Source organism: Nerophis lumbriciformis, linkage group LG04 (genome assembly GCF_033978685.3).
Source record: "Nerophis lumbriciformis linkage group LG04, RoL_Nlum_v2.1, whole genome shotgun sequence".
Classification (NCBI taxonomy): domain Eukaryota; kingdom Metazoa; phylum Chordata; class Actinopteri; order Syngnathiformes; family Syngnathidae; genus Nerophis; species Nerophis lumbriciformis.
Window position 1 is genome coordinate 15,434,431 of NC_084551.2, and position 12,117 is coordinate 15,446,547.

A 12,117-nucleotide genomic window follows, 5' to 3' on the forward strand; every position below is an offset into this window, starting at 1 on the left:
TTCAAGCTAAATGTGGGCCCAATGGTCACATTTCTCTTATCTTAACACATAACACAACATTGGCTCCAAAAGTGAGGTGTTACCGCATCCGATGACTCAAGACTGTTGATGCCTACTGAACCAAAAGATGTTGCTTACATAACATGTAGATGTATGACTACAAGGCAAAGTGGAATGTCGTCATGATGAGATAGCGTTTGGTCCTTCAGGCTGGTATGCTTTATTCAGTAGATTGGCGTTACATCATGATTCTGAAACCGCTCCAGTGGCACTGATCCAGTTCGTCTTGGGCGCAGTTTTACAGCTCAAGTAATGTGGATTTAATGCACCTCACCTCGTCAGCCTTTTAACACAAGGGACAGGAAAACACAGAGAAAGCTTTTACATAAGATGTTCAAGGGATTGCGGTTTGGCTGTTGTCTGAATATTTCCCACTCATTTATTAATATGAACATGTTGAATAAATGAAGGCCTGCGCTAACTTTTACAGGACTCTTACATAAGAGTTTAGTTTATCCCAGCACAACCCGTTCAAAAAATATATCCAAACAGTTTGCTTGTTATTCTCATGCTTTAATAATAAATATCCATAGACTTCTGATGTAAACACTTGTATTGCACATAGCTCAGGCACATTACTATCAACTTTCTGCTATAGCAATACATCGGTTCAACGCAATAATGAAAAAAAATATACAGTTCAAGAAAACCAAAAAAAAAAAAAAAAACAGAACACAAAAGGGTATTCACATTAAAGCTTTGGCTGAAGATTTAGGGTTTCTTTTTGAATAATAACTAAGATGTACATCTTAAACCTGACTGTACCTCCAAAAAATAAAACTTAAACAAAAAGTACAACATAGTACGGTACAAAACAATGAGAACACAACCATCTACCCAGATGATCAGCTTATAGAGAAACTAGAAATACAGTAAACCATCCCTATTAATAAATATAGTCTTAAATGACAGTGTGCTGTAACAGTGCTGGACCCCAAAAAGCTGCATTGATTACATGTTCGCAAAAAGAAAATAATACTTTGAAAATGTTTAAGTGCTTCTAATTCAAAGTGAGTCGTGTGCTTGCGGGTTGGACGCAGTTACACATCCGGCTTGTGAGCGGCGTGACGAAGAGAGTGCAATCCCATTATGCAACAGCCCCGGATGAGAGCTGCGATGTTGTAGACCGGAGCGCTTCCATCCACGCCGTGTCGCGAGTACAGCCAGGCTACTGTTGGCAACACGGGGGCTGCCACTGCGACCAGATCCACCAGAAAGCTGCTGCTCCAATACTGCTTGCCCACCACAACCGGAGGACGTTTATCTGCGCTTGTGTCAAAATCAAGCTCATCCATGAACCGGGTGCTCTCTGCAGGATCTGAGCTGCACGAGCCAATGTCGGCAAGTGGTGCAGGGTTGGGGGTGGGAGGCATCAAGACAGGCGGCTGAGTCGTGGTGTTGGGCTCGTTTTGTGAGCCCAAAAGAGAGCTTCCGCCTTGGACTTTAAGAAGCTGGTGCAACAGAGACTGGATGTCTTGAGGCATGGGCATCATGTCAGTCTGGATCCCTCTCTCCTCAGTCTTTTGCTGGGAGAGTAAAAGGATGCAGCTGGTTTCTTGGATCGCTGATTTTTCTGATGACGTGGACAACCCAGGGTTACTCTCCATCGCAGGTCTGGAGTCCTGACTGGAATCAACAACAGTGGACATAAAAACCTGCTCTAAAATGTCAGCTCTGTTGGCCATCTCGTCATTTATCAGCAGTCCACTGTCAGCCATGGCCTCCGCTGCTTGATCCCCCAGTTCCATCACACCTTCTTCCTCGCCAACAAAATTCTTCCTACTGCTTTCCGCGTTCTCAAAGATGAAGTCCAGGGTGTTGTCATCTTGCAGGCTGACATCACTCTGAGCGAGCTCCATGCTTTGCAACAGCGACTCTAACTTCCGATTTTGGATGTTTATGTCGATGAAGTACTTCTGTATTCCTTTGTCCTTCTCCATCAGGCTGTTCTTCATGGTCTCCACCACCTGGCGCAGCTGTTTGATTTCCTTACGGGCTTCTTTGAGGGACAATTGGGCCTCTACCCGGTGACACTCTTCTTCGATCCAGTCTTCCCTCATTCGGCTAAGCTGGCCCTTGAGCTCGTCGATTTCGGTCTCTCTGAAAAACAAGAAAAACTTGCACCGTTACCATGCGTTACCGGACAAAGAAGTTGAGGTAAAAGAAGAGTTTATTTAAGGCAGGAGTCACCAACCCGTTAATCTTTGGGACCTCTACGGTAGATCCCAAAAGGATTCATAAAAAACTGTATTATCACCACATCAGTGCCATTCTCTCCCATAGAGCGGCCAACAGACCTGCCATATAAGCCCACTTTTTAACCCTAGAACACACCAGTACGCCTTGCTGCTCTCCAGGTATACACTCCGCCGGTGCCAATCTCCAGTTCAGTCCGCAAAATCGGGACAATGCTCCAGCACTGAGGTACCAGGACGTGCCACCCTAACCCAGCATACCTGCGTTGCATGTATGGATAAGTATATGAATGGCCTGTGTTTTAATGTTGATTGTTAGAAATTAAATGTTAGATAAATATTTGCGATTTAACACTGAGTTGTGCTGTCCAGTTATTTCTCATTTACAAGTTCTGTACTGTATTATATAGTAGACTTTGCATGCAGTTCTTCTTCACTCTGGCTTTCAGCAAAGGCGGACACTTTCCTTCTCTCTGCCTTGTCTACCCTGATTTTGCTTCTTTGTCTCGTCTTAACTTTCTAGCCTCTCTTTTTGCGCTGATTTCCAAAATCTAAAACATGGAATTGATAAACTGGTCTCAACGCAATTAACAAAATCTTCAACGAGAAGCTCAGCTTCGGGGGAACCTGCCTGTCCAGACAAATTGTTTGCTGCTGGTTACACAATGGGCTTGTGGGAGAACTGGAGGGTTGTGTGCCTGGTGATTCTTTCTGTAAAAGACATGGAAGATGTCCATCTATTTTGAACTGTGATAACAGGTCACCTGCTGACTGGATTGAGCCTTGCTATGGTTTATCGACAAAGTTGGAAGATGATGGCAGTCATTCAAAAAGCCCAGAGGCTGCCCGTCGTGACTAATGGGATAAGCATTGAGGTACCCAATTCTCACCACATTTTACAGAGGCACTATAGGGAGCCTACTGACCAATTGCATCTCTGTCTGGACTGGAGCCTGCAGTGCCTCAGACTGGAAGTCTCTGCAGAGAGTGGTGAGGACGGCGGAGAAGATCATCAGGACCCCTCTTCCTCCTATCCAGGAAATCGCAAAAAGCCGCTGCCTGACCAGGGCTCAGAAAATCTGTAGAGACTCCTCCCACCCCTACCAAGGACTGTTTTCACTGCTGGATTCTAGAAAGAGATTCCGCAGCCTCTGTAGCAGAACCTCCAGGTTCTGTAACAGCTTCTTCCCTCAGGCCATCAGACTCTTGAACGCATCAAAAATAATTCCCTCAATTGCCCCCCAAAAAACAGATTAACTCGGTGGAATATAAAGACAATAGAACATACATCAATAAAAGCGGATGCATATAAAAAAGTGTGATGTAAATATCCGTACAGTAATCTATTTATATTTGCACCTTATTGCCGTTTTATCCTGCACTACCATGAGCCAATGCAACAACATTTCGTTCTTATCTGTACTGTAGAGTTCAAATTTGAATGACAATAAAAGGAAGTCTAAGCCTAAAAGGAAGTCTAAGCAGGGCTGTGGGCACACAGACGTTTGCGATTTCTGATTTAGATGGCAATCTGGATAACATCCTGGAGAAGCTTCCTTCTCAACAAGGCGAAATTATGTTTGGCTCCCTCTGCACTGGCCTTGGCAAGGTCATGCTGTAAATACGCCCAGTGAGACCATTATAAGAAAAATCACGCTCTGAAACCTCTTCCCCCCTTCCTTCAAGGACACCCAGGCTCTTTTTGACTTCTCTTTGCGGACTGAAAAAAAAGGTTGTGACGCCGAACGGAGTGACTTCCAGGTTTATGGATACACACCGATGGACTATACAGATATGCACACATATGGCGCCCCCCCCCCATCCCACAATCTGGTGGCTGCAGCTTCGGGCCTGATACCCCTCCATTGCAAGTCTCGAGTTTTGTATGTCGTAATATGTGCTCATGTTGCTTGAGGTTTTTTTTTTATGTTCTCAAACTGGGCCCCTGCCCCAAAAATAGAAGCTTAGTTTGCGAGTTGCTTTTCTTCTTCTCTTTTGTACCCCCATGTTTTCCTTTTGCTCCAACCTCTTAATGAGGTCCCGCTAGTTGCCTTGGTTCATGGCCGAGAATACAGATCTTGAGCTTAAAAAGGTCGGTGATCACTGCTTTAAGAAGGCGTTGCAAAGGTCAAAGCCATCTTGACATAAGGAATATAAATATATGAAAAAACAAAACTGTTTTACTGTAGGTCAGCAATGATCCACTGACAGAAAGAAGACTCAAATGTCACATTTAATAGCTGAGCAGAGCTTCATGATGTGGGTTTTGCATCACAACCTCATACGAGGGCTGGCTCCAAGCATAAACATTGTTTGATTTGACATTGGGTTTTTGGCCACTACCACCATTACCAAAGGCTCTGGCCATGTTCAAGTCAGTTTAGATGCTCACTGTTTATATTTTCAATAACTCGAGACATATGGAGCCTTGGAGGGTTCAAGTTGGTTATCAACTTATAAACAAATCCCTAATAGTAATAATACAGAGACCAAACAGAGATTCCAAGAGAAATCTTTAAAAAAAACACAATGTTCAAATTCTATAACCAACCTGTCATGCATCCTGTTCTCAGACTCCAACAGTTTGGTTTTCAAGTGTCTTATGGACACTTCCTTTCGCTGCAGAGGAGTGAGGTACTGCTCAGGGTTTGGGGGTCTGATTCCATGGTTATCTCCACAATAAGGATAGTGGCCCAAGTTTGCTCGCCTGTTGGGAAAAAACATTCAATTAAGTTTACCCTTAAAAGAACACCAGCAGAACAGACCACTAATTGTGTCAGACATTGCACCATGCAAAAGGCAATTTGTGTGCCTGAGAGCGCTGCCAGAGCAAATGCTCACTGGAGCCGAGAATTGCTGTCTGACGCAGGATTACTGGCATGCAGACAAGAGCCTAAAAAGTCAGAATGCGGTTTATCTAGCTCAGTAAACAAGGACACAAATCACCTTATTGGTTAAACCTTAATCCAGGCAATTTCATTACCGTGCACATGTTTTTTACATCACATGATTTATGCATCAAAAGAATTGGTAAAGGCCAACTTTTTTTTTTTTTTTTTAATGCAGAGGGTGAGTGGGCAGAATTGCACAGCATGCAAAGCAGCTTGAGATCCTCTCTTCCAATCACACAGTGCTCTGAAGCAAGTGCTCTGCATCAGCAGGTAGTGAGAAGAAAACATAAAAATAACACAAGTGGAGCATCAATATGCATTTTGAGTGCCAACAAGAAAAAGCCCAAATGTCCAAAATGGAACTGGAGGGATCACAACTGTCCCATGAGTGACCAAGTCTAAAAATACAGCAATTATTATCCCATGCTGGCCTTGAAACCAATTGTAATCTGATTATGAGCTGCAGGTCATCTTTTATAGCCAGACTTTTGAATTATTATATCCGAATTAATCCCAACCACAGCCTAATCAGTACAAGTAATCCTAGCAGGCTGAATTAGAGGAAATGAACCTTATCCATCATTTTGGCTGTATTACAATCTAAAATAATTATTTCAAAAAAAGGTTAAGGAACAACTTTTTTTCTTGCATTGAACAAAGAGCAAAGTCGACCAAGTCAAATTCCTTGTGTGTCAAACATACTTGGCCAGTAAAGCTGATTCCGAGTCTTTATTTTTTTGCAGTTTTAATTATTTTTAATTATTATTATTGTGTACTAATAATTTTAAACTTTTATGTTTTTTATTCTTATCGTGTCACTTTAATTTTACTCACTGTTATTATGACTATCATTCTCACAATTTTTTGTATTTATTTTATTTAAAGCATACAATTAAATTTTAAATTTTTTTAGTTGCCCTATTCGTATATGTATGTATACACAACATACATACATATGTACATTAAGTACATGGTCGGTTAAATTCAGGGCTGGGATAGGCTTTAGCTTCCCTGTGACCTTGTTCACTAGGGGTGCTCAAAACAAGTATATTCAAATCAGAATAGCAATTCTCAAAGCGATTCTAAATCAATTCTCAAAATTTGATTTTTATCTATTTTTTAAGAATACATTTCTAAAGACGTTTTAGGCCATCTCCAAGCTTACTTGGTTTGGTCATACGTCTGCAACCAAAAAGAGGTTTTGTAACTTGTTCTGAAAAGGTTTTGTTATCATTTATTTGTTATTTAGAATTCCATCCATTTTCTATGAGAACAGGAAGTAAACAAATGTGTTAGTAATTGCTATAAATTGGAAAAGGGATTAAATGAATTTTGCTTCTTCCTACTCTAAATGAGAATATGTAGATTATATGATCTGTGTAGATGTTCGAAATAAACAGACCATAATCATTATAATTACTATACCAAACAATACATTGCAAAGGTCGCTTTGAATCAAGAATCGTGTTGAATCAGTCATTAATTTTGAATCGAATCATTGCCCTAAGAGTCAGAATCAGATTGAATTGTGATTTCCACCGCTACTGATCGTAAGCAGTATATATTACCAGATACAGTAGACATATTAAAAAAAAGTACCTGGAAGTAGGACTGGAGTTGCAGCTGCTGGTTGAAGAAGCAACCCTGGGTGGAGTTCTGTAGGGAGCGTAGAGATCTGAATCATGGTTACTGGAAGGACTCCCTGCTGGTTTGAAGACTGGGAGCGATCTGATGTGGGTACTGCGACTTTATTCGTGATGCAAACAAATTATTATTTACGTTTCACAAACAACTTTAGGACTGTGATTAAAAACATGCAGACCTGCGAGAAGAAGCCTTCTTTCCTGATGATTTGGAAGTCAGGCTCTCTCTGGTCCTTAGGCTGCCTGTGCTGCTGGAGGAACTGAAGTCTGCCTCACTTCCTGCATGGGGAAGATCAACGTTAACATGGAGTCAGATGCCACGTTTTTTAACAATACCTACAACTAGAGGTAGCAGACTTCTGCAAAATTCCGCATTAGGAATTTCATTTCTATTGAAGAATTTGAATTAAATTGGCACCACCTCATGTTGAATTGGAACTACAGGAAGTGGAATTCAAATAATTGTAATTCAGGAAAATACTATATAGCTACGTAACAGGAAGACTTTGTCATGTTTAACAATTGGTTGTGGCCTAATTACTAAAAATACTTAAACACTAGAATTAAAGACTCATTCGCTGTATTTTGTAGTATTTTGCCACTCCCGCGACCCAGAAAGAGACAAGCAATAGAAAATGGATGGCTGGACCGACAAAATTGGCAAAATGCTAACAGTTAGCATACTACCAGTGAATATGCTAACTGTTAAATGAATGCATGTAATTGAAGTATCTATTTTAGAGAACATGGTTTTATTAACAGTCAATGAAAAGACTTGTTGTACTAAATGGGTGCAAGCGGTTCACAGTAAAAATATTTTATGAAATATGTAAAACAGTCACGTATGGAATAGGGATATCTTGTATGAAAATGTATCTCGTGCGTTGCGACGAAAATTATTGCAGTATTGCTGAATGTGCTCAAAAAGTACTTAAACACATTAAAATATTTTAAGTATGTTTAATTTAAAACATTTTATAAAAGACAATACACTTTCTCAGCAGAAACATCATTAAATAGTGTTCTGGCTTCTTGAGAGCCATATTATTTGCATATGAGTGTTTAAATATGTTCATCTTCTTCAGTTTTATTTTGTAAAAGGTTTTAGTCTTTTTTCTAATGATAAAGGATAAAAGCGTGTTGGGCAATTTCACTTCCTGTTTGTGACATCTCTCGAGTTCATATTCCCTATTCATAGTCTTATTCCTTCGAGTATCGTTCGATCCCTCTCGTCTCAGAGGTTCAATGTGCACTATTTAAAAAAATTAGTTGTCCAGACAGTAATAGATATTGTTTATAGATGGATGGAACTTTGTCAAAAGTACAAAGAAATGACCTTTTCTGTACAAACAGTCCAAGAACAGATGTACAGTTACAGGGTGGACAGAATGGGAAAACTGATCGTCGCCCCGTAAAAATGGTAGGAAAATGGTAAACATGGCGGCTGCGGGGTGAAGTTATGCAAGTTTAGATTGGTTAATGCCATTTGTTATTGGGGAAAGATATTACTGTCTTTGGCTTTCATGTTAACATTTAAGCTAGCTATTGCTAGCTTGCTTCTCCAGAAAATTAGCAGTGTTACTGTGAGTCTATCAATGTGTTATCAGTCATGGTTTTACGATAATTTTAATTCAATACAATAATATTCACTGTCGAGAATTTTGCAGGGGCATATTTATACCGTTTATCATTACATCCGTTGAACATACATTCTGGAATTCACCAAAAGTATCAATGGACATTTCAAAGAATGGACTTTCAGTTTTACTTCCTATTTGCAAAACCTCAAATCAAACTTAATTAAATTTAATGAAATTTAAATTTGGGAAACATTTTGAATTTTGCACAAGCCTGTTAGAAACACTTTTTTTGTTGGCTTTACAAAAACAATGCTTGTTTTAACAGACAGTACCAGGAGAGAGTGAGCATTACTGTCCTTGTAAAGGCATGATCTTTTTTTTTTTTTGATACAACTCATGTGTTGGATCTCTCTGGACAGTGCAGATACAACTTAATACCCATACTATGGTCGCAAATAGAACTAAAGAATGTGGGTGGCAAATTAGATATTTTTTTTCCATTAAAGATGCAAAAAACTATCGGATGTATATATGATAAGCTAAAACATTCAAACCCCACAAATGAAGGTATTATATAATGATATATTAGTACATTCCTATAAATGCTGAGGTCCAACCAAAACAAGAAGTAGCTGCAGGACAGAGATGGCCCCTGAGTCGCACTTTTGACACCTGTGTATTAAATGAAATCTCTATTTCCTTACAAACAAACAAAAACCAACCGACCAACAAGGCTTGTTTAAAGTTTTGCAATTAGCATCTGTGTTTGGTTGGTTTGACTACTGGAGGCAATATAAGCACAATTAAAAATGTAAAACCTGCAATGTTCACCAACAAATGCTCTGTGGTTAGGTAAAAACTGTTCAGACTTGTACTCCTGTGCAAGACTAATGTGGAAAAACATGCATACAGCGATTTATCTGTTCTCAGCTGAAGGATAAAGACCAAAACTATCAGTTTAGCGTATCAGACGTTAAAAAATCCATACCTGACAGACACTTCTTGCCATCAAACAAAACCATAGTACTGTGTCCAATGAAGACTGCCAAACTGAAGGGGTCAAAACTTTGTGAGCCTTCATGACACTATTTGGTGTGTCTGCTGAAGTTGTGCACGACTTCACTTAGTCCAGTAACCTCCCATTAATTAACCTAATTGGCTAAGCTGCGGGGGTTTCCCCTCATCCAATCAGTTTGCTCCAAAACTTGTTTAAAGAGCAAGTCATTTTGTGTACAAATAGGTCTTTAAGAGAAAACAAGAATGCCTATTCAGGGGTGTCCAATAGTGGCCCGTAGGCTATTAGAGGCCTGCAGCATATTGTCGAAATAAAATCAAACCAAAAAAATAAAAATATGTAAGAAAAAACTAGAAAAATCTGTTAAAAATGTTGACACTAATATTACATATACCTACAACAAAAACCCAATACAAAGATTTAACTTTAAGTAATCAGTAATCCCATGTTTATCGCTGTTGATTGTTTCCAGGCCTGACTGTGGTAAATTTTAAATTTGAAAAATGTAAGCAAAGTCGGAATTATTAATCATAAATCAATTATTTTCATAATAAAATAATGGGTTAGATTTTTATAGCGCTTTTTGTAGACACTCATAAAGCGCTTTTAGTGAGAAATGAGAACCCATCATTCATTCACTCCATTCACACTTGATGGTGGTAAACTACATTTGTTGTGAAAATATTATAAAAACATCTTTAGGATCTTTAGGATATGTATTTTAATATTATGAGAACGAAATAACACACTTCAGTCACCTTTACGCTTGTTTAATCCAAAATAATAACGCTTCCTGAAGCTGAGCCAATCAATGGCGACGATACTAAACAGTGCACTTTGATTGTTTTTTGTTTTTTTTATCAAGTGAACAATACTACTGTAGTATTGATATGTTTAGTTCATTAAACCATTTGTATGCTTAAAGAATGCTAAATTTAGCCCAAATATACATCAAATATGCTTTAAAAAATCTGTGATAGAGTGAAGGTATACACTTTGAAGTGGTAATAGCGAGGGACAACTGTACAGTATATCATTTTTGTTTTCTGTATTTATTTGATAAAGTAATAAACATCAAAATGCCCCAACATACTTTGACTTTTCAGTATTGCGTCCCATGGTGGACAAAGTTTGGACACCCGCTGTCCTATTTATACATGCAGTATAAATTATGTTTTAAAGGTACCATGTTATCGTGCAACACTACAATAGAATAGTATAGAATACAATACATTCTATAGTCACTATATGTACAATGAGATTAAAAGCAGCTCCTTCTCTGGTGCAAACATGCAATAGAAAATAAAATGATAGACAAAAAATAAAAATAAAGATAAAACATATAAATAGTGCTATTAAGTAAAGAAAAAGATAACGATAAGAAAAAGAAACAGGTGCATTGTTCTGACTATATAAAAGGAATGTGTTGGTTAGTGCACATTCAGTAATAAATATAAATACTGCACAGACTGAATGGCTTTATATGAGCGGATACTAGAGAATGAGAGTTATGAAACACAGCAAATTGTATGATATTTCACAGTAATCATTGTGAAGTATTGCAGTTGGTGGGAAAGATATATCGGATAAATGTTATAAATGAAGATAAACGGTATGACATTATACAGTAACACAGTGCTAATCACTACCTGGCAGCAAGAGTGCAAGTCGCAAACTAAATAAAATGCTAACATGAATATAATAATATAAATATAGTCAAGGTTTCTGTGGTTTATCCGTTATACAGTGCTCGATACCGGGGTAGAGCGGAATATACGTTAGGTCAGGGAAAAACACAGAGGCTATTTCATCGCTACAAGCCTGTTTTTAAAAACAGGCTTGTAGGGATGAAACAGCCTCTGTGTTTTTCCCTAACCTAACGTATAATAATATAAATGTGTTCATGTTTTTATTTTATTTTATTCAAGTTTTTATTTATTTTTGTTTTCCTATTTATGTACTTTTTTGTATGGGGCTGCGTGGCCTAGATCAGTGGTTCTCAATCTTTTTTCAGTGATGTACCCCCTGTGAATTTTTTTTTTAATTCAAGTACCCCCTAATCAGAGCAAAGCATTTTTGGTTGAATAAAAGAGATAAAGAAGTAAAATACAGCACTATGTCATCAGTTTCTGATATATTAAATTGTATAACAGTGCAAATTATTGCTCATTTGTAGTGGTCTTTCTTGAACTATTTGGAAAAAAAGATAGGTTTTTATTTATATTTATAAAGGAATTTTGAATTGTTGCTATTTTTAGAATATTTTGAAAAAATCTCACGTACCCCTTGGCATACCTTCAAGTACCCCCAGGGGTACGCGTACCCCCATTTGAGAACCACCGGCCTAGATAGTAGAGCGGCCATGTCAGCAAATCGAGGGTTCCAGGTCTTATTCACGGCTGTTGTGTCCTTGGGCAAGACACTTCACCTTCGCTCCTGGTGGGTCGCGGTCAGCCTCTCGCATTGCAGCTTTCGCCGTCAGTGTGTGAATGTGGTGTATCATGTAAAGCGCTTTGGGTAACATTCCAGGTATAGCACAGTGCTATATATAAACCCCAAAACCAGTGAAGTTGGCACGTTGTGTAAATTGTAAATGAGAACCTATATAACCTATATTCAATTGAATAGACTGCAAAGACAAGATCCTTAACGTTCAAACTGTAAAACTTTATTTTTTGCAAATATTAGCTCATTTGGAATTTGATGCCTCCAACATGTTTCAAAAAAAGCTGG

General features: G+C 38.7%; 1 protein-coding gene across 2 annotated transcripts in view; it reads right to left on the minus strand.

The window, feature by feature from the left end:
* Window positions 1-552: 552 nt before the first annotated feature.
* Window positions 553-12,117, minus strand: part of sybu (syntabulin (syntaxin-interacting)) — a 28,294-nt gene continuing 16,729 nt past the window's right edge. For both annotated transcript variants that reach the window (XM_061949700.2, XM_061949708.2), the window contains exons 5-8: window positions 6,969-7,068; window positions 6,746-6,892; window positions 4,807-4,962; window positions 553-2,160 (exon numbers count right to left, since the gene is read on the minus strand). In XM_061949700.2, the coding sequence (XP_061805684.2) occupies window positions 1,101-2,160; window positions 4,807-4,962; window positions 6,746-6,892; window positions 6,969-7,068 (1,463 nt within the window). In that variant the 3' untranslated portion in view covers window positions 553-1,100. The remainder of the gene's footprint in view (window positions 2,161-4,806; window positions 4,963-6,745; window positions 6,893-6,968; window positions 7,069-12,117) is intronic.